The 24093-nt window shown below is 39.3% G+C and overlaps 1 protein-coding gene across 3 annotated transcripts in view; it reads right to left on the bottom strand.

Annotated features, from left to right (window-relative positions):
• The window catches only part of LOC145286014 (aspartate--tRNA ligase, mitochondrial-like), a 517834-nt gene that overhangs the window by 5178 nt on the left and 488563 nt on the right, over positions 1 to 24093 (bottom strand). For all 3 annotated transcript variants that reach the window (XM_080134627.1, XM_080134626.1, XM_080134628.1), the window contains one exon: positions 1056 to 1131. In XM_080134627.1, coding sequence (XP_079990753.1) covers positions 1056 to 1131 — 76 coding nt within the window. The remainder of the gene's footprint in view (positions 1 to 1055; positions 1132 to 24093) is intronic.

Genomic DNA, 24093 nt, shown 5'->3' with positions numbered 1-24093 from the left:
TTTTTCAATAAGATTGCTTCAACAATTACTTGCATATTCTTGCTCGCCTAAGAAGATGGTATTATGATGAATAGACAAAATTTGGCAATATAAATTAGAAAAAATGTAAAAGAGAATTCAATTTTTTAGAAATTAAAAAAAATATGCAAATGAGAAGTATTAAGTTTGTTTGAAAGAGCTTGCATGTTTTTATAGCATTAAAATTAAATAAGCCTAACAGATTTTGATGTTAATAGAGTTAGGGTAGATGAAAAAGACTTTTACATTTATTCATTTAGATGTTTTCAGAAATAAGCAAAATATTATAAGATATATTTTGTGCATATTCTATCCTTCTTCCTCTTTCTTCAGTGAAGAAGTGAGGCATATTTTGAAGCCAAAGAAAAACTGTTCTACAAAATAATTCTTAGAGAAGCATCGGAATCAGTGTATTAGAAAGAGACTATGTTGATAAATAAATTTGAATTTTGCATAAAATTTTTTGCTTTCTTAGTTAGACCCAGGACTTATTAAGTGAAGTGCTCAGCTTCAAAAGGAATCTGTTTACAGTGAAGAAAAAACACTTGTGGGCTCTTTGAAAGCAAGATAAAAATAAATTTTATCTCCCAATGAAAAGATCTTTGCCTTTTTGCAAACTTAAAAGAATGGCTCTTAATTGGCACACATGTGTATTGGATGGTTTAAAAAATGAAACAAGATACACCAGGGTGATGAGTGCTAAAAGTAGAATAATCTATAATTACAACTTGTCATGATGTCTGTTTCATGCACTGATCATCTGCATTCTTTTTTTTTTTTTCCTTTTTATTAGATGCTTCTCTTTGTTTTTTTTATTGCTTTTTCTATTTCAGAGATTTGCGAGATTTGCCATCACATTTGATCACGTTTTCCATCACATTTTATCACATTTGCCATCGAAATAAAGAAGAAAAAGGTTGTTGGAAGTCATATTTTCAATCTTGTTGGGACTAATTATCAATATAAAAAATAGTGAATGAAATTAATTTGCATTTTGTATACTATCTTAATATAAAAGAAAAATTATCAAGTCTTACCTAATGCAATGCCTCCATGGGGTGGACATCCACTGTTCAGTGCAGTTAGGAGGTGTTGCAGCTGACTGCAGTCCTCCTGTTTAAGAAAATATATTAAAGAAATACATGTTATGTTTGTATTTCAAACAAATACATAATAGAATGAGAATAATATACTTTCATTTGCTGGTTGGATAGAAATTCCACTTTAATGATAAAATTTTATTATAATCAATTCATTAATTGAAGACAAGTTGCTATAGTATAGCATTATACATATATACAGTCGATAGAATTTGAACACAAACTTATTCCATCATTGAGGATTGTATCACATGCTGCCAAGAAATGGAATAGTGTCCCTATTTACTTGATTCATGACAAGGACAAATCAAGATATAACATTGGTTTTTAATGTTGGGGATATCCATCTCACTAAAAAGAATGGGACAAAAATAAAAATTTCCTCAGTCAACAAGTATTTTTCCTTCTCTGAATCTACCATGCAAATGTCAAATGAATAGCAATTGTTTGATATGAAGTGTATTCCCCACATTGATCAAAGCTAATTACATTCAAGATGTGCTGGCTACAAAGGCCAGCGAGCTGATTTGATTTGATTCAGTTCGCTTTATCTATATATATGTATATATATATATATATAAAAGCAAAAATGTGTGTATGTATGTTTGCTTTTTGTGTATGTCCAAGAAAGGCTTTTTTCCGAGAAGCGGTCGGTCGGCTCACAACTTCTTAAAACTTTTTATATCACATATAAATCATAATATCTACGAGTTAACAACGGAGGTAGCCTGTCTATTTAATTTGCTCGACTTTGGAATGATAAATATTCAACATTTTTCGCTTGCTGCATGTGGATTAGGCTTTTTTGTATAATAAAAGCAACACTAATTCTGGTGGTATTTTTCCAGTCGCGATTGTTGGAAATGTCCGAAAGCAATCAGATTTTATCAATGTGAAAATATTTTCCTAATATCAGACAATTGCTATTCAATTTGGACAATCTCCCTTTCATGGAGAGCTGGTCCCCCACCCAACATCTTGGGAAAATAAAAATAAAAAAAGCGTTCCCGCAGTAATTGAAATACTACCCCGCATTCAAAGTTGACCTCATTAAGTCATTAAAACGTGCACCTGCCAATTCTAAATAGTTAATTAGATTCAAACATGTTTCCATTAGTCGCAGTGGCCCAATGGTTAATGCCACACGTTTTTTTTTTCACACTTCACTTTAATTTACAACTTTGCCTCAAGGGTTCGGGTTCGATCCTCATACTTACCTACAAAAACTTTTTATTTTATTTTACCCCCCCCCCCAGTGTTTTGATTTACCAAAAATCACACACACCTCCAAACACATGGGCAACGCCGGGTACCCCCGCTAGTTTATACAAAAAAGACAAACACGCGAAATGATGAAATAGCGTGAAGTCGATCAAAATAAATCTAAAGACGACATCCCTTTGCAAATCGGAGATATTATAATCTAGGGAGTATATAAAAAGTTTTAAAACAAAGTAACCTCTCCCGAGAACCCCCGCGAAAAAAGCCTTTGCTGGACATACAAAAACATGTGCACCATTTTTGCTTTTTATATATGTAGACTAGCGGGAGTGCCCGGCATTGCTCAGGTGTTTTGGAGGTGAAAAAGAAAAAAAAAAAGTTTTGGAGGTGAAAAAAAAAAAGTTTTGGAGGTGAAAAAAAAAAGTTTTAGTAGGAAGGTAGGCTCGAACCCAAAGCCTTGCCGCGAAGGTGGAAAAGAAAGGGAAAAAAAGACTGGTATCTTACCCGCTCGGCCACGAAGGGAGAGGAATGAAAAGCATTTTAATTTAAGGATTAAAGATTGAAATGGTAGGTGCGTGAATTTAATGAGGTCAAACATCACGTCATATGGGGAAACTTAACTTTGGCTGCAAGCCAGTATCTGTGTTTCCCCCAAGATGTTGAGGAAAACCTCCAAATGAATAGCAATTGTCTGATATAAGGGTTTTCTCTCACGTTGATCAAACCTCATGCTTTTTGGGACGTCGCTTGCCGAGTGTCAGGGGGCTTCTTTTGTTACGGGTTCAGCTTCGCTTTTATACTGAAAAGCCAAATGAACATGCATAGACCAAGAAATATCACGAAAATATTGTGTAAAAGTCATCAAATAAAAGATACACGCCACCCCCTTTTGCAAATCATAGATATTATAATCTAGGTACCATATAAAAGGTTCTAAGAAACAGTAACCGCTGGAGTCCCCCCCCCCTCAAGCCTGTGCCGGACATACACAAAAAATGCACACGCATTTTCGCTTTTATATTATAGATGATATGTGTTGACAAAAATCAACTGATAATGCCACAAAAATATAATCGATTTTGTCACAAGATCAGATTTTTTCTTAAAAATCAACTCAGCACAAAAACCTAACCTAACGGCGAGAAACAGATGGCATTTACTCATTCAGCCGTGCAAAAATAAATAAGTTGTAGAAATCTAGACAACCTTCAATAAGAAAAAAATTGTTGTCTAGTGTTATTTTCCTGTTCTTTTTCATTGTAATCTGTACAGATGAATGGATAGAGTTCACTTTGAATATTTGAACATCTTTCTATGGCTGTGTCATCCCCATATTTTGTGACCACATTGTTGGCTTTGATGATGCTGATTCTAATGTAATTTCCTCAAAGTATTGAGTACTGAGGACAACGGTGATCCCAGAGCTAAACCTTCTTCTTGTCGATATATATCAGATCCTATCAAGTGGTTTCTATACAGAAGGTCAACATATTATATTATCAATTGGGATGCAAATGTGTTCCTCCAATAAAGTATCTGAAGTTAACTTATCCCGTATCACAGCTACAGTTTTGTAAATGGATATTTTCATGTACAGACTCACTACATCGAGACTCACCATCCAGTTGGAATGAATGGGAGCATTATCGATTTTTTTCCCACAAAGTGAGCTGAATAATTCAATGGATAGCATACTGAACTTTGGGTACTGACAAGGTCCTTAACCGAATACCGTTTTCATAAATCATAAAAGGTGTAGTAGGTAGTAGTTTGCTGAAATGCTGATCAAGCTTGTCTGTATTTTGCAGATGACATTAGGCCCTTGTTCTTTGTGGATTTTATCTGAGACAACCTCATGACAACCTCATATGATCTTTGGATTATTTGACTAATCAAACTCATGAATCTTGCTGTTGAACTAAAAAATTTGCATAGAATTTTGAGCGGAACCCTTTATTTAGAGGTAGCATGCTCTCATTCCATCAGCCATAATTTGCAATCTTATTCTTAGTATCTGCCTACACTGAGGATAGAACCATCAACCTCTAGAAAGGTTTCACTTAGAACTGAATTTTATCTAATACTTCATCTGTTACTCAACAGGTTCTTGCTGACATTTTGAATCAGAATTTTGGACGCCTAAAACCTACTCTTGTTTTTAGATGTACAACCTTACTACTTATCACTAAAGATCTCTATTTATCTTAGGTGACAGTGGTCTAGTGGGCAATGGCATGGACTGACAACCTGGCAGTTCCAAGTTCAAACCTAGTTCACCCCCCCCCCCCAAAAAAAATCACTTTCACTTAGGATGTTGGCAACCTTCTCATAGTCCCTCTCGTAAGTACCCAATGTCCTTCTAGAAAGAATTATGATAAGGACACATATCGGGGAAACCAATGCCAACGATAGAACCTTTGGATTTATACAATATGATGATGTCTACTTACATCTGAAAACATCTTGAAAAAGTCCCTTACAGGAAAAAAATCATGACTAAGAACTGTATATACGTAAAAATATAGGTGAGACATTTTGTCTATTAAAACTAAGGTTAGAAGAACATCAGAAAGCTGTAATATGAGAAGATATTGAAAAGCCAGGTATTGCTGAACACATATGGAAGTAAAAGAAAAAAATCTATCCTCATGGGACAAAGTAAAAATTAGAGAGAGAGAAGGATGGTAGAGAGTAAGACGATTCAAAGAAGCAATACATATGATGACCTATTAAACAGATCTAGTATAGAATTTAATACAAATTGTGAATCATAAATTATAGATAATAGATAAGGTCACCATTAAACACACACACACACACATATATATATATATATATATATATATATATATATATATATATATATATATATTAGTAAAAAGTAATAATAATGATAAGTAATAAAATTGTATATCTAAAAACAAAAATAGATTTAATGCTCCCAAAATTCATACTAAAAATATCTGCAAGAACCTGTGGTATAAAGTACTAGGTAAAATTCAGTTCTAAGTGAAACTCTCCCGGAGTTGAGAGTTCAATCCTCAGTACAGGCAATACTAAGAATACAATTGTGAATAACTTAAGACTGGGCATGGCTAACAAAATAAGAGCCTGCTACCCCCATGGTTTTGTGCAAAATTCCTATTTTTGACAAGATACAGTTGAAAATTACATTGGCTAAAATATTGTGAACCGCCCCCCCCCCCAAAAAAAAAAAAACTCAAGATAAGAACAAATAATAAAATAATAAAAATTGTTTTATGTTGCATTTCTTCTGAAAATATATTGAGAAGTACAAAGTTCAATCCACCCAAGGCGTTACTGACAAGTTGTCACATGCTAGACAATAACTGTTTTGACAAGTATTCACCAGAACTGAGCACAATACCAAACATAGAATGCGATGGCACTTCACAACCAGTCGGGGTTAGGGTTAAGATGCTTATCAGAGATTGCAGATAACCATTTTGTAAATGTGTTTGTATTTACTCGGTTTGCTTGAGATAGAGAAAAAGAAAAGCTAACCAGATTTCATATTAAAATACCAACATATTCACTACAATTTATTTAACAGTTTCATCAAACTGGACAAGAACATAGAAATACAAGTTGGTTTCACCGACATGTATTAGAGTAGAAATATAATTATCAAGTACTTTTAACTTGCGTCTCAGCAAAGTCCTGGCAAGAGGTGAGTGAAGAGTATTATGAGTGTTATTTGTGTCTTTGTTAGATATAGCAAGGCAACACCGAAAGTATTGCTAGTTGACAATTGCTATAATCATTGTAATATTTGTAAAAATAGAATGTTATCCTAGCAAAATAAATATGTACAGAGAAAATAGTTTATGTGAAGATGTTAAGTAAATTAAGGAATGTAGAATGTAAATAATAATTTAAAATAGATTGACTTCTAGAGTCTGACAACTCTTATGTAGAGGTCATTTTAAAGTGACATGGACTTTAGGTAGAGTTTTGGGAAAGGATACAATGATTTGATCAGTCAGAGATCAGAAGCGTTGACGAGAGCAGATGACTTAGTCAGTCATGGAAGCATTCGACTGAGTTAACTAAGAAACAATGTGTTGTGGTGGCACACATTCATTTGCATATGTCGATAGTAAGTACACATAAATAGGAAGACTCAGTTAGTCTTAGAGTATGTTCACCAGAAGCCGCCGAAGGCCACCGAGAGCAGATATGTTTCTCCAGTAAAGACTCTCTTATTTGACACCATTATGTAAATACCCTGTAAATATACCTTTTCCTAATACACTTCTTATTTGATCTACCTTTGTTTGTTGAGTCGTCATTTGTATTGCTTTCTACGTTACTTGTTTCAACCTGCAAACTTAACAGTGATGATGAGGATGAACGTCAAATATAACAGTTTGATGAAAAAATGGAAAGAACTCACTAAAAAAAAAAGTACAATGCAACGGTTGACCTTTCTAAGGAATACAAGTTTTGACGAACGAAATAGTCGTAAAAACGGATTTTACGCTAAAGAGAAGTTCGACTCAAGCGGAAAAAATGAATAATTCAGTGAACATTAGAAAACTGTAAAATATTTTCCTCGCGAAGTACAACATTAAAAGAAAGAAACGGTTGTTTCCCAAATTCCAAGAACAAAAACTACATTCAGGTTAAAAAAAAAAAAAAAGTCACCTCGATTAATAGTATTTCATTTACTAAAATACTAGTCGGAAGAAAAAGAGACAAACCAAAACCTTTAATTGTAGTCTCAAAGAAAAAAAAAAAAACTCGAACGTGGCAAAAAAAAAAAAAAAAAAAAAAAAAGCGACGATTTACGCCGTTTCCCGTGGAATCTATCTAAAAAAAAAAACAAAAAAAAAAAAAAAAACTATAAAAGTGAATTTTTGTAAAACGACAAACAGATTCATATTACTAAATTACGAAGAACAGATTCATATTACTAAATTACAAGAAAGTAACATACAAAGAAAAAAAAAAGTTCACCAGTGGATTTCCTAAATTGCTGCAAATACCAACTAAAGACTTTTTGGTAAACCAAATTTTTCTCTTCGGTATTTAAAAAAAAAAAAAAATACCACAGTTAAACTAAAATCAAGGAAAGATTTTTTTTAAAACTAAAGTTGTCACTGGATAACGGATATAAGACAGTAAAACGTCACGTAAAAAAAAAAAAAAAAAATTTAAATGTAGTCCATATATTTTTTTTTTTTTCAATTGTGACTCGACTTGAAAAACTTTTTTTTTCTATGGAAAGAGTTGTACTTAAGCCGAACAGCTGTTATTTATTAGGAAATGCCTAAAATGGAAAAGTAAATCGTATTTTGTGGTTTCAGCAAAAGCCTCAGTTTCTTATGTTGTGGTTGGATGAGCTTGACTTGCTAGCGAAGTGAGAAAATATTATTTGAGCAGCGATATTACTATTGAAAACAGGAACTATGAACAATTTTTTTTTGTAACACAAGCCATTTTATATGGTACGGATATTGTGTTGCATGTGAAATTGTACAATTTTTCTTCGTAACTACATTACTGCTACTGAAGGATACAAAAAAAAAAAATCAAAGATTTATCTAGAATGTTAATGCAATTTTTGCAGACGCAACAAAAGGCGCAATCCGAGCTAGATGCACGTAGAGAGGAGAAATTATTGAAATGGCAAATGGAACAAGAAGAAAGGCAGAAGAAATTACAATTTGAATATGAAGAAAGGCAAAATTAACATTTTGCTAAAACACTGGAACTATTAAAGACTAATCGAGAAAATGTCGACAGTACTAATTTCTCGTATACAACTATATTTAATATCATGGACACATTTAATTATGTGCCGGAGGAAGAAAAGACTTTTGAAGCATACTATACAAGATACGAGGATGTCTTTCAACTGGACTGCAAAAGTTCACCAAATAGCCAGAAAGTGAGCCTTTTACTCAGGAAGTTGGGTAGAACACAGCAAGTTCGTAGATTATATACTACCTAAAAAAAATACGGAATTAGATTTCATGGAAGCTGTAAAATTACTAAAAGAATTATTTAATCCGAATATATCTCTTTTTCATAAGAGATGGTTGTGTATGAATCTAAGGAAGATGGACAACCAAGATTATTTGACATACGCATCAGTTGTCAATAAAAACTGTGATAATTTTAAGCTAGCGGAACTAACAGTAGAAGATTTCAAATGCCTAATCTTCGCACAAGGGTTAGTCTCCACGAAAAATGCAGAAATATGCAGACGAGTGTTGTCTAAGCTGGAATCTGAGCAAGATTTAACACTTCAGAAATTAGCAGAGGATTGTGAAAGGGCCATTACACTAAAAAAGGATTAAAGAAAGATAGAAGAATCCGGAGTGGCATATGTAAGAAAGGTTAGAAAACCATACACACCAACCAAGAACTATACAAATAAAAGCAGTCAAAACGGAATGAGATATTCCAAATATAATAATTATAATTATAGTAAAGAATATAACAAATCTCTTCCTAGATATAACTGTAAGAGATGCGTAGGAAGACATTGAGAATCGGATTGCCCTTATAAGAAGAAAAAATGCTACATTTGCAAGAAAGTCGGACACAAAAGCGATTGTTGCAGATATAAAGATTTCACCAGAAAGAGAGTACAGCAAACAAAATCAAATGAAAAATTAGACAAAAATCAGCGAAAAGACATAAAAGCGGAAATATTTAAAATGCCAATAAAATCACAACTGGATTCAGGATCCGATATTTCTATAATAAACTTGAATACATGGAAAAAGTTGGGTAAACCAACCATGATGAAAACAAGTAAATCAGCTCGGACGGTAACTGGTGGTGAGATAAAATTTGAAGGAGAAGTTATCCTTCCGATAAAATTGAAAGGGATTACGAAGAAATTAAAAATGTTCGTATTGAAAAATAGCGAAAACCTGTAATTGAGAAATTTGGACTCTGGGATAAGCCAATTAATACATTCTGTAAAAAAATAGAATGTACTACTCCAACAACAGAAAATATAAAAGAGGACTTAAAAAAATTATTCCCTGATGTATTTATGACTAAATTAGGTCGTTGCAATAAATTTAAGGCCTCGTTTGAACTTAAAGAAAACACCAGCCCAATTTTTAGAAAAAAGCAAAACGTTCTGTTCGCTGGGTTGGAAAAGATTAATAAAAAATTAGACAGATTGGAACAGACAGGAATACTATCAAAAATAGAACATAGCGACTGGGCAGCCCCCACCGTATATGTAAAGAAAAAGAAGGTGAAATCAGCGTTTGATAAACTATTGCCAAGACAGGCAATTGTCCGAAACACTACACACATGATAAGAAAGAAATATAACTTGGGAGATCGAGTATATTTCAAGTGCTACAGGAATAACACTTCTTACTGGGAATGTGGAGTAGTGGATAAACGCATTGGTGATTGTACATACATGATTAAAGGTCCACAAAATATACATAAAAGGCATCTGAACCAAATAAAAAAACGCCACATTCAAGATGGTGATTATACAACAGCAGTCGAAGAGGAGGAAACCATGGACATCATATACGAATCCTTTAATTTGGAACCGCCTCAATATACACCTGAACCCCGAAGATCAGGTAGAAAAAGAAAGTTTAATGAACCATTAATGTTAAATCCCAAGAGAAAAAGATATTGAAATCTGTGCGACTTCAAATCTTGGGAGGAGGGTGTGATGGTGGCACACATTCATTTGCATATGTGGATAGTAATTACACATAAATAGGAAGATTCAGTTAGTCTGAGTGTGTGTTCACCAGAAGCCACCGAAGGCCGCTGAGAGCAGATATGTTTCTCCAGCAAAGACTCTCTTATTTGACACAATTATGTAAAAATCCTGTAAATATACCTTTTCCTAATACACTTCTTATTTGATCTACCTTTGTTTGTTGAGTCGTCATTTGTATTGCTTTCTACGTTACTTGTTTCAACCTGCAAACTTAACACAATGTTAAGTAACTGTTGAGAATGAGAATAAATGAGGAAAAACCAAAAGACAAATCCTGTTGTTACTGCTTCGCATTGAAACGTTTTCTTGCAATGTCCGAGAGATGAAAGGAGCTGCAACATAAGGTTAGTAATCCATTATCAAATGGTCATTTTGTTCTTATGTGTCATATTTGTTGAACCTGTCTCGAATTAATGATTGTTATCTTGTCCATGTTACATGAATATATCTGTTTGAATATGTGTAAACACACGCATACACACACCCACAACAAACATTTATAAGCATTAAACAACACGAGATCAGTTTTATACACACATATATTATATAGGCTAGAGGAGCATGAACACGTATATATACACACACATTATATACACACACATTATATACACCCACATTATATACACCCACATTATATACACACACAATACAACATGTCCTGACTAAAACTTTTTTAGTGCTAAACTCGGGCTGGACAGAAACAGAACTGCTTGAAAATGCACGTGTATCACTATGCAAGTTTGGATATGCTTGTTTTAGCCAACTGAATCATAAGAGATTAATATGTAAGAGATGGTGTGTAAATGAAAAGGAAATGTCAATCATGTAACTGATACAATATCTCTGTTTAACCCTGTCTCTCCAAAAAAGTGATGGATTTCTTTGACTTCGAAGAATAAACTATCTAGTATATGTAGATAGATGGGATGGATAGAGGTCATTCTGATGCCTTACAGGTATTGTAGAGCTGCATGTGACTTCTTAAGAAAATGGTTCTTTACATATCATTTAATGAATAAACAGTCAAAGCAATTAAGCAAAATCATAGCAAATGGCAGCTGTGGTAGCATCTGCCATGATAATCATAATCATGGCAGACGCTACCACAGCGGCCATGATTATGCTCCAGATCCTTAATAATAAACTGCAACATGATTGTTCAATACTGAATTCACAAATAGTGGAATGAAATCAGCCAGTAATGGAAAATAGTGACTAAAAGACACAATAGATGAAAGGTGATACAATGCCCAGTTTGGAAAGCAAAAAATTGGAAAATCTGTTTAGAGAAGCAAATCAGCCCGTAGACATGTTGATTTGAAAAACCTGGATATGCTCAAGACAACAAACAGCAGTATATATGTATGAACAAGAGTAACCAGGCGACTGGTACAATAGTCGCTTCCTTTGAAAGATAGACCTAATGATAGATGCTCTTTACTCTTTACCTGTAGGCACAAATTGACATGCAGAACATTGACCCGCATGCTATCAAACCAAACTTTTAAATAACACACTTTAAGAACTGGAAGTGGAGGACATATGTGGCTCTGAAATGATGAAGAGTATTGAAGACTAATATAACGAATATAAGTACATCTGAGTTCTTCTTTCTCACAAAAATATGATTGGCTGCATTAAACCATACGAGGGACGTGCAATAAGTAATGCCTCTGACCCACTTCCAGTTGTCTGATCTAGCTGAAATTTTGCATGTGCAATGATTTATATCTCTACGGGTGATGTGGCAAATTACAGCTCTGAACTAATTGTGGTTTCTGTTTTACAGGTGTTTGAACTGAGTCAGGTGTGAAATGGAGCCTGTTGAATGTCGGGCAGTGATCCGGTTTTTGTATTTGAAAGGACACACACCACAGGAGACTTTTGATGAAATGAAAGAAACTTATGGTTATAATGCCCCATCACATGATCTTGTAAAATGCTGGCATCGTGAATTCAAACATGGCCGGAAGTCTGTGGAAACAGCTCCCAGACCTGGTCGCCCCCCCCCCCCTTCTGCTATGGCAGCCTCAACTTGACGAACATCTGTCTGTCAAGTTGAGACTGTCATTTTGGAAGATCGGCGCATTACTATAAGATTAGTACAGAGTCTGCGGAAACTATCATTTATGACCATTTGCATAAAGTGTCTGCCAGATGGATTCCCAGGTTGGCATACCATTCCAGAAGCGAGAACGCGTCGAGTGCTCGAGGATGAATTTGGAGATGTGCCAAGAAGATGAGTCAAAGTTTTTCAAAAGACTGATTACACAGGATCAAACCTAGGTCCATCACTATGACCCAGAGACCAAAGCCCAGTCAATGCAGTGGAAGCACTTGGACTCACCACCTCCAAAGAAGGCAAGGTCATGCTCACAGTCTTCTGGGACCAGGACGGAGTAGTGATGACAGATTTCCTGGCAAAGGGTACCACAATTACAGGAGCCTATTATGCTTCACTTCTGAGGAAATTAAGGGAAGCTATCAAAATCAAGAGGCGAGGCAAGATCAGCAAAGGTACCCTCCTCCTGCAGGACAACGCTCCGGTCCACAACTCGTATGTCGCCAGATCAGAAGCACGGGCATGTGGTTATGAAATCCTCCCCCATCCTCCCTACTCTCCTGACTTTGCACCCTCTGATTTTCACCTCTTCCCAGCCATGAAGTCGTTTTTGAAAGGAAAGCGTCTCCCAGAGGATGCAGCCTTGATTTCTGAAGTCATGTCGTGGTTTGAGGACCAAAACCGTCTCCAGAGCTGCATCAAACGATGGGAGAAATGCATAACTCTGGGTGGTTCCTATGTAGAGAAAGACTAATAACTGTGCCAAGTTTCGTTGCTCTACTGCTATGGGAAGTGGGTCAGGGACTTATTGCACGCTCCTCGTAAATACCGACTGATAGAGCTGCTTGGAGGAGATGTCAAAAAATACACCATAAGCCCATGCTTAAGGATATATCAGCTCTGATGATGAACACTGTTTAATAAGGTGACTTATCAATTACACTGGGGAACACTATTTTTTTTTAACTTTCTGTTGCATTTGATTTTTTAACTGATTCAGCAGGATTTTTAGGCGCTGATTTCAAATCTGAAATTAGTTTTTCTCCATAAGCTCTAGTTTTCATGCAATTCGAGATGAAATAGTTTAAATATGAACGTACGTAACCCAAATCTAAGCATTTTGAGATTATATACATAGATAGATTCTAATATTTTTATCTGCCTTCTTTTTTCCAGATCAAACATGGCTTCCTCATCGAGACATCACTGTAGAAACAAGCCTGATGCCTTCTGTTACATCTGTGATTGCTACACACTCCATCATCATAGACGTAACATATCCTTGTTTGTGAAGCGAGCCTACAAGGCTTATTTTGAAGTTCATCTTGGTGACCAAGACAAGCAATGGGCTCCTCATGTTGTGTGCCACAATTGTGAGGAAATGCTCCGAAGCTGGACCAAAGGAAAACGCAATGGTCTGCCTTTTGGAGTTCCAATGATTTGGCGAGAACCCACCAACCATGTAACTGATTGCTACTTCTGCATGGTAAACAAAGCGGGTGTGGGCAAAAAAACAGACATAAGATCGTATATCCGAACATTTCCTCAGCTATTCGGCTCCGCACTCTGAAGAAGTTCCTGTTCCAGTTTTCAAAGGTTTGCTTTCATTAAACGATTAAGACATTGGACATGACACGGACGAGGAAGACAGTTGTTACAATGAATTACCAGAAACTGAGTGGGAACAACCTGAGGAATGTTCTTCAGAGACTGAATCTCCCCCAGTCCCCAAGCCTCTTCACCAGACTGAACTGAATGACTTAGTTCGCGATTTAAGTCTTTCAAAGAAAGCAGCTGAGCTTTTGGCATCAAGATTACAAGGCAAAAATCTTGTTGATCACACTGATAAAGTATCATATTACAGAAAGCATGACCAGCTTTTTGTGACCTTCTTTTCAGACGACAGACAGTTTGTTTACTGCCATGATATCCCAGGTCTTCTCAAACAACTGGGTGTTCCTCACTATGATCCAACTGAATGGCGGCTCTTTTTAGACAGTTCTAAGCGCAGTCTCAAGTGTGTTCTTTTGCATAATGGCAATGTTTACGGGGCAGTGCCTGTCGGTTATTCAGTTCATCTGCGGGAAGACTATGATGACATCAGAATGGTCATGGACTTCTTAAAATATCGTGAGCACAACTGGATCATTTGTGTAGATTTGAAAATGGTAAACTTCTTTCTTGGTCAACAGAAAGGTTTCACCAAGTTTCCATGTTACCTCTGCATGTGGGACAGTCGAGCACGAGACAGACACTGGGTCCAGAAGGACTGGCCTGTTCGTGAAACCCTTGAAGCAGGCATGCTAAATATCACACATGACCCAATTGTTAACAGAGATAGGATCATCTTTCCTCCTCTGCACATCAAATTAGGTTTGATGAAACAATTTGTCAAGGCACTGGATACCGAAGGTGAATGTTTCCAACACATCATCACAGCTATACCAGGGTTGTTGTTCGAGAAGATCAAAGCAGGTGTGTTTGATGGCCCACAGATTTGAACCCTCATTCGTGATGATCAGTTTGTTGCCAAGATGATCGCCTTGGAGAATGCAGCATGGTTATCCTTTGTGGCAGTCGTTCAGAACTTCTGTGGAAACAACAAGGCAGAGAACTACAATGAACTTGTGAACAGAATGCTCCTCGCTTTTCGTGCTCTCAGGTGCAACATGAGCATCAAGCTTCATTTTTTGAACAGCCATCTTGACCAGTTCCCTGAAAACCTGGGGGCTGTGAGTGACGAACAAGGAGAGCGGTTCCACCAAGACCTAAAGATCATGGAAGAACGCTACCAAGGTCGCTGGGACAAAAGTATGATGGCCGACTACTGCTGAAGTATCAAACGAGATTGCCCAGATGAAGTGTACAAATGCAAAAGTTACAAACGCAAATTCCTGCCTGACTAAAATACTGTTCAGACAGAAAGTGATAAGCGTTATTAGATGTGATTGACTCTTATCTGAAGAATGTTGTGAATGACGCTTATCTCACGTTGCGATAAAGACTGTTTTCTGAGAAACTTTTCCAGAAAAACATATGGCACTTCTAACAATGGTGTACTTTAATCTAAAATCACATTTTATTGTTCTGTTTCTTTTGCCTTGTTAAATATACTGTTTTGTGGCTGACATTGCAATATCCTATAATAATGCTTGTTTTTTTTCTTTTTTAATAAAAATCAAAGATTGCATAAAATCTGTAGCTTGCAGAATAAAACTAACTTCAGATTTGAACTCAGCACACTTAAATTGACTAAAAACAAGTCTTTCTTTAAATGCAACATATTGAGTGTTCCCTTGTGTTATTACTTGAATACTGTAGTTCACTACTCCACTCAGCTACTTCAAACGAATATATCCCTTTTGCAGAACATATCAAAGATCAATATCATCAATCACTAGAAACACATGAAGCAAAAGTACTTAAGAATGTTCTGGCAAATGAATACAACAAAAACAAATTATGGTCATATGAGGTGGAAGGAGTGGATATATTATGAATCATTTAATTCAACAATGATAATTCTCTCCTAAAAAATTGGACTAATCCATTCACATGCGACACTACATAAGCAGACAAAGGTAAGCCAACCTCGATAAATTAGTATTGAATCAGCATTTGAGATCGAGACACTTTACACTTATCATTCTGATACTTTACAAGACAAAAAATTGTTCTAGAGCATTCTGAAAAAAAATTACAGGAAAGTTTTGACCAAGCACTTATAATGCTTAGTGTTAACACCTCAAGAACAACAGGAATAATAACTGCTGTTTCTTAATAAAGAACATTAATAAATATTTTTCATTATTTTGATTCACTGACCACATCTTTGATTCTTCATGATTCAATTGTTTGATTATTTTCTGTACAGTATCTGCTATTTTAGTTATTGAAACTGCTTATATCTTTGCTGTAAACCTATTACTATTACACAACTTTGTAACTGTGTTAAATTTTTCTGTTTTGTCATCTTCAACTCTTTCAACCTCTACTTCTACAATGGTCTGGTTAACAATGAAACAAATGATCTGGGGATCTGCTGGACTCAGAAACCAAGACTGTTCACAATTAGAAATTCACTATCTTTCATGTCTCTGAGGTCTACGCATATGCAAATGAGTATGGGCCTAGCTTTTGGTCCAATCGTGTATACACAATGCCATTTTTATGTCTGCTGCCATGAGGTTTACCTGGTCACACATTGATCTCTGAACACAGCTCGGGCAAGACCATGCTGGTAATATTTGGTGTGTGCTCTGTTGAACGAGTGGTTCTGAGGTTTCTTCATTTCATGTTGGTGTCGGCCAGGACAATGTGATATATCCAGTGTTATCTGATGTCTCATTATCTTCTCTGCCAGACAAGATGGCATTTGTCTGGAATCTTGAGGTTTCTTGATTTTGTGTTGTCTGTTGACTAGGCATCGATAAGAAGGTGGCTTAACCCATACAGGATCGGCCAGACAGTGCTGGTTTTGTACAAAAGCTGGTAATGTAGGCACTGGCTTGATATTTCTTATCCTAACCTCATATCTATAGATCCCGTTGGTAGGTGCAGTCAAAGATGATGTATAGTCCTTGGGCATGATGTTGTACCAATACACTGTTTCTTGAACAGAGCATCTCATACTAACTGCAATCTGCTTAATACTGTGGTGGCATTTTTCTATGGTTACTAGTATGTAGGCGCACTAAACTGCAGGTACACTCCCCAGCTAGCAGAAAATTCCCTGTTAGCGAATGCAGTGTCATTGTCAGTAAGCAGTTCTTGCGGTGAGCAGTATTTAAAGAATATTGATTCGAGATGTTGAATTATGTTTCTGGAGTCAATAGCTGGACCATGGTAAAATCGGTGACCATCAAGAAGAAGAATTAGTCATTATAGTAAAACGTGCTTTATCATAATCGATGATCATCAGGAAGTGTTAGCAAGTATAGTGGATTATACCCATCCCAAGCCTTTACCAATTAGCTTTTACCTCTAATCTCTTTTGTTCAATGAACTGTGTCTGGACCAATCATCTGACATTCTTCACATCTACTTTGGTAATCATTAGCCAAATTCGCCAGGTGAAATACATAGCGGATGTGTGGATGTCCACTACTCTTATATACTTTTATGATTTGACTACTTGTTATTCCATCACTTCTCAAGGCATGTCAGAGGTACAGGCTCAGCCACAGATTTTTATCCTCTTGAGCCATCTTTACCCAGGTCATGGGGTTTATCAAATTCTAGCTCAACGGGATCAGAGTAACATCCATGGACAATCTGTACTATTCTACCAGCAACTTTATTGTTTCCAATCATCACTGGAGCAATATTATGCTTGTAGCTTTTGTGTGTACTCTGACTTTTCTGCTGAGCATGTCCACTAGCCAGTGATATGTCCCATTGTTTCGGCATTGGCCCTTTGCTTTATAATTCTTATTGCTGCTTGGAGCCATCCCCACACTGGCAGATACCTGATCAGTTTCCTGTACAGGGAGAAAATGGCACAACATGTCAAAACCTCTGGGACATCCGGAATCATATTTTCATGTTTCCATTCTAAAGTACTACGCTCTTCACAGACTTCCAAACCAAGCTGTTTCTGATTATTGCTTTTTAGCCCAAATTGAAGAAAATGTTTCACTTGCTCTGCAGCTGCCACACTTTTGTTGATGTAATCAGAGTTTTTTTTTTCCGTCTGTTTCGATTTACTCAAAACCGCACACACCTCGTCTTCTCATGTATCGTTCTCTTCTTCCTCTTCTACTTCTTGCTCTTTTTCTTCTTTTTTCTTCTCAGTCGTCAGAAGCGTCGTCTTTTCTTGACTACGTTTTTCCTTCGCCCTTCTTGCTCACAGTGACCCGTTTTTATGCTAAGCTGAACTCTCGTGTGTGCGAGAGAACACGAGATTTTGCGTGATTACTTGGCAATATTAACCGGCCACCGCCATCTTGCCATTTTTCTTTGGACGTGCCCGCTTTGCAGAATGCACACCTCGAGCGTTTGTCAGGTAAGCCCGTCTGTTCGCAATTTATTACACACTCCCCCCTGATCTCATTATCACAGAAAGAGCAGGGAGGCGGTGGCCTTTTTCTTCGAGTGATTCTTCGAAGAGGGGCATTCGGGGCTTCATCATCGTCTGCGCTGTCTTCCGTGACACGAAGGTCGGCGAACCTAAAGCTGAGCATCGCAGTATCACTGTCCGGGTCTTCATCATCAGCAGGAGGGTCAGTACTTTGAAGGCTACCACTCTCAGTGTCGCTGTGCGTTGAAGCCGTCATGAACCAGAATGATGGGTCGCTGGTCACGGATTCAATTTCACTATCTTCGTCAAGCGGCAGCTGCATTTGGAATACTGATCTTAAGTCTTTAATATGACGAGGTACTCCATCAACTCGCACCGCCTGCGGGCTGATCACTTCAGTGACATGACCGGTTCCGTAGCGAGTCGTGCACTGGCCTCGGGGTTTTTTAACCCAGACGACATCTCCTTCTTTTATGTTCTTTTGTGGTGGCTCCGGTTCGGGTAGTGAGCTGCTCTCCAAACCTCTCACCCTGACACGGTATGTATGTAGCGCGTTGGCTGGCGCGGTGGAGGGTGAAACATCGTCCTTAGGGGTGACGTTGTACCAATAGACTGCTTCAGGTACCGTACACCCCTTCCGCACTGCGATTGTCTTAACCGTTCTGTGATTGCGCTCAATAATCCCGTTTCCACTGGGAACATGGGCACACCAAAAACGCAGATGGACACCCCAGCCATCTGCAAACTGTTTAAACGGTTCACTAACAAAAGCGGGGCCATTGTCGGTGAGTATCTCAGAAGAAGGGCCACGCTCGAGGAACACACCTTCCAACTCATGGATAATGGCAGCCGCGTCCTGCCGGCGAAGGGGCCGCCACAATGAAAACCTAGATGGTCCACAGTCGATAAGCGTCAAAAAATGCCTCCCGTTGTAGTGCGTTATGTCCATCGCAATCCTATCCCAATTACACTTCACACCGGACAGGTGCTGGGTCGATCGATCGGCAGGTGTTGCAGCTTCCCACAACAGATTTCACAGCCCTCCGAGACACAGAGGGGTCAACCAATCTGGCGAAGTAAAGTGTTCGGTTTACACCGGGGTGCCCGCTTTGGCAATGGGCATCATTAATATGCTCCGGGCTGAGTCTATGTCCCACTGCAACGCAATTTACAGGTGCTGACTCGTTCACTTCTTTTGGCAGGTCTAGCCAACGGCGTGGCACTCTGGTCAGACGATCCGCCTGATTCAAACAGGACTGCACCAGTGTCACATCTATGACCAAGTCGTATTCCTTAGTGGTTTCGGTTAGGGTAGCAAGCCGCCTCCGGATCAACATTTCGGCCGACGCCTTCGTTGTCAGACGTGCTTTTCCATTCAAGGCATTGGTCATCCACCGATGCACACACGTGAAATCCGTGATGATGTGAAGGATTCTAGCCTGCCACTGAAGCGCTAGATTGACTCCTTTCAGTGTAGCATCGAGTTCAGCTAGGTTTATATGCTTGGCGTCATTCTCCGGCCGAAGCCAGCAGGCATCTTCTATTATCCTTCCGTCGACCGCCAGAGCAACGCCAAGGGCAAGTGAGCTGGCGTCTACCCAAACTGTAAATTCACTCCCATCGACGCACCAGCTCCCCCGTACAGGGTCATCATTGGTCACTCTGGTCACAACTTCCACCAGCATGCTTCGCAGGGCAGGATCATGCACCTCATCGTCCCATCCAGTTGACATAGAAGTTGCCCGTCGCTTTATGGCCGCTACAGCCACTCGGAGCCACCCACACACAGGGAAGTGACCCACCAATTTTCCGCAAATGGAAAACGTGCTCCGACGTGTGATGGTAGATGGGATTTCCGGGATTTCACCACTCCTTCCCCATTGAAGGCCATCTGCACTTCCGCTCACCTGCTGTCCGAGCACTTTCGCCCCGTCCTGTAGCCGCTCCGGCTCCTTGCACGACAATCCGAAGTGCTCAAAGTGTTCTTTGACCGCCTGGGCAGACAGGAGGCTCTCATTGACAAAAATGTTGTCTATATACGACGATGTCGCATGTTGCACCGCTTCATCTTGACGCCGGATCGCCTGCATGATTGCTGTCATGATGTTAGGGGCTACATTCAGGCCGAATCCTAGCCTGGTCAAGCAATAGCGAGTTCCTTTGATCACCACCGTCTGGAACGGCCACAGCGATTTCTCAACACGTATTTGCAAGTACGCTCTTCGCAAGTCCAGTATGGCTGCTTCCGCACCCTGCCGCCGCCACTCCCGTAGTTTATGAGCACAGACATCAGCCCCCGCAGTGTGTGGGTCAACGTATTCATTAAGCTCCCGGTAATCAAGAACAGGTTGAATTTTCTGCTTGTTCTCTTGTCTGACAGCCATCAGGGGAATTAGCCCCCGCGGGGGCCCGAGCTCATCCTCTGGGTATGGAACTAACCAGCTATTATCCAGCCACACTTGAAGTTCTGCCTCGTACTGCCCCCTAAGCCACGCAGGAGGAGGATACTCTGTAAGTCGATTCCGCAATGACACTGGTGGCTGGTCGCCTGCCCATTTCCAGGACGCTGTCCAAGTGTTTGTGCCCTTATCGTATTCTGCATGGAAGTCGGGCTCATCGAGAGTGATTGCTGCACACATTTGTTTGTTTGGTCGAGAGAAGCTCACATCACCGGCGCCGTTCACAGAATTCTGCCTAGCTGTGTGATAGCATCCATTCCAAGGAGAAGGTCATATCCGAGCAGCTCCTCATCGACCACTAACACCGTCACAGCAACCGGAGAGCCATTGCCAATGCTGATATGAACAACGCTGACCCCACAACACACCAATGAGCCTTGGCCGACAGTAAGTACAGGGATCCTTCGTTTCTTCCATGTGGCGCAATATTCCTTTCGAAGAAGGGTTTGGGTACAGCCGGTGTCAACCAGTGCTGAACGTTCACATCCATCAACTTGAACTGTTACTGCAGGCAGCGCTTTGTTCAATGCCGCGTTGGGGAGGGTGCTAGCGCTGCGGCGTCCTCCCCTTGCCCGTTTACCGGACAATTCAGCGCTATGTGGCCTGGCTTATTGCATTGGTAACACCGTATTACTTGTCGTGCTCCATAATTAGGGGTGCGCCTTGTACCGCTTTTGCAGTCTCTGGAAAAGTGGTTGTGGCCACCGCAGGTACAGCATCGTAGACCCTTCGTTGGCGAGTCCAGAGTGTCAACAGCTGCGGAGACTAGTTCTCGATCGTCTTTCAAGATGTTTCGTGCTCTCGCCAATAACTCCTCCAATCCAATCTCAGTGAGTCTTGACGATGCTCGCAGCAGTCGACTTGCCTCATCCGGAAGTCCTGACAAAAAGGCGCATGCCAATATGCGATCACTTGCACCGCCGAAGGGAGTGGCAAGCTTTTTCAAGTCGGCCATGTAGACATCCACTGTCTCCCCCGGCCCAAGTCGGCGTTCGGAAAACTGCCTCCAGGCGACAAAAGGGTCTGTACCAAATGCCCCGTATAGCGCTTGTGTAATCTGCTCCATGGTTGGATCCTCCCCTAGCTGCTGGTACATGGCATAAGCCCCTTTAGTGAATCTCAATGGGATAACCATAGCTGGGTCTTTAATCTTGCACAACCGGCAAACGCGCTCAGCCTTTTCCAGCCATTCGACCACCGAGGGACCAGTGGGGGAGCCATCGAATTCCGGAATTAATCTGATGTCAAATTTCTCCATACCAAAGCCGAAATAGCTTGTAATCAGAGTTTTTTTTTTCTGTCTGTTTCGATTTACTCAAAACCGCACACACCTCGTCTTCTCATGTATCGTTCTCTTCTTCCTCTTCTACTTCTTGCTCTTTTTCTTCTTTTTTCTTCTCAGTCGTCAGAAGTGTCGTCTTTTCTTGACTACGTTTTTCCTTCACCCTTCTTGCTCACAGTGACCCGTTTTTATGCTAAGCTGAACTCTCGTGTGTGCGAGAGAACACGAGATTTTGCGTGATTACTTGGCAATATTAACCGGCCACCGCCATCTTGCCATTTTTCTTTGGACGTGCCCGCTTTGCAGAATGCACACCTCGAGCGTTTGTCAGGTAAGCCCGTCTGTTCGCAATTTATTACACAGTTGATGTATTGTCTATGTATGCTGATTTTGTCTGTTGAATAGTTACATCCTTTGATAGAATCACCCGCATAATTGATGGGGCTACGTTAAGTCCAAATCCCATGATTGAGGGGGCTACGTTAAGTCCAGTTCCCATCTTAGTCAGTATTTCTAACCCTTCACTGCCATGATTTGGAATGGCCATAAAGAATGATGCACACACACCTGAAGATAGGCTTTTCTCAAGTCCAACACAGACATGCTGGACCCTTTCTTATGCCTATCTCTTAGTTTTTATGAACACACATCGGTGTGTGCCATATATGCTTCCATAGGATCATTCATTTTGTGGTAATTCATAATAGGTTTCACTTTTTCTTTATTCCTCAATTGCCATTAGTGGGATTAATTCCTTTGGAGGACCAAACTCTTTCTCTGGATATATTATCAGCTATCTATTGTGAATCCAAGTTTGCAAATTGCAATTATAATCCTTCGAAATGTATTAGGGCATGGTGTATTCAAGTGTTTGTTTGATCAGTTGTTTTGGCAGCTGCTTGCTTGACCACTTGTAAGTCACAGTTCAATTTTTCTTAGTTGGATCAAATACGACATAAAGTTCTATTTTCACTGCAACAACTTTTATATGAACATTACTCAACAGGTGGATAATGTCAAGTCAGAGCAGGAGATCAAACTCCAATAGATCTCCATTCATAGCCAGCATCTCCACCACTATCGGGATCCTCTTATCCACCTACAGATTGATCTTGGTCAACAACCCCCTGCTAGTCATGCTCTTTTCATTAATGGTCAGCACCTCTGTCTTGCATCTATTTGGTGGACCACAAACAGAGAGACCATATACATCCTGCATCATCACTCATATACATCACTGGCAGGTTTGTTTTCATTTTACTGAGGTGAGAGCGACACTCACATCTCACCTGGTCTCCGTTTTCAGACATCTTGATGTGACGTGGATTGGATAGTTGGCTTACGGCACTGCTTCAAACTGACAGTGCTTAGTAAAATGATTGGGCCAAGAGCAAGTAAAACAATGCAGCAAGTTTTCAGTGGGCTTGGGTAGAGGCACTTTTTCTGTGACTGATCAGTCGACAGGGACAGCAACCCTTTCATTGTTCACAATGGACCTGAGCATGCTTTTCACCTGGATGTTGTCAATGTCAGCAGATGCATGCAACAACTCCTAGGTATAGGCAAGCAGTCCGGTCATGAATGCAGACTTCAGCGTCTGACTGGGTACTCCTCCAAATAGGCAGGAGAGTTTCATAAATGCTGCATAGAACTCATCCGCTGACTCCTCCGAGTGTGAGGTGCATTTCGAAAACTGCTTGTATGCCTTGCATGGGTCAAGACTATGCATCTTTTACCTGTGTCATATTGGTCTTATCTGTATCCGACAGCGAAGGCTCCCTCACAGGGAGGATTACTTGATCTTGTCCCAAGAGTTTGCAAATTAGGTCCATTCTTTCCAACCAGTCTGCAATAGGCATTGCTCTGTTATATTCTGGTATGAGTTTTAGATCAAGCCATAATGCCAAGACAGTTTGTGTTGGATTTTTCTACTTTGTTATTTTCTATTTTTTACTCTTCTTTTTCTACAATGGTAGTCAACACTGAAACGAACAACATACAAAGATCTGCTAGACTCAGAAACCAGACTGCTCACACTCCGAAATTCACAATTTTTTATGCCCCCAAGACCTATACATATGCAAATGAGTAAGAGCCTCACTTTCTGCCTAGCTGTACATGCCCAGTGCCATTTCTGCATCTGCTGCTATGGCATTTGTCTACAGAAACTAACCATTTAATGCCATGTCATTCA

The sequence above is a fragment of the Euprymna scolopes genome, chromosome 10 (assembly GCF_053919585.1).
Source record: "Euprymna scolopes isolate OS-2025 chromosome 10, ASM5391958v1, whole genome shotgun sequence".
Taxonomy (NCBI): domain Eukaryota; kingdom Metazoa; phylum Mollusca; class Cephalopoda; order Sepiida; family Sepiolidae; genus Euprymna; species Euprymna scolopes.
The sequence above is the reverse complement of the archived record's forward strand: the minus strand, read 5'-3'. Positions and strand labels throughout refer to the sequence as shown.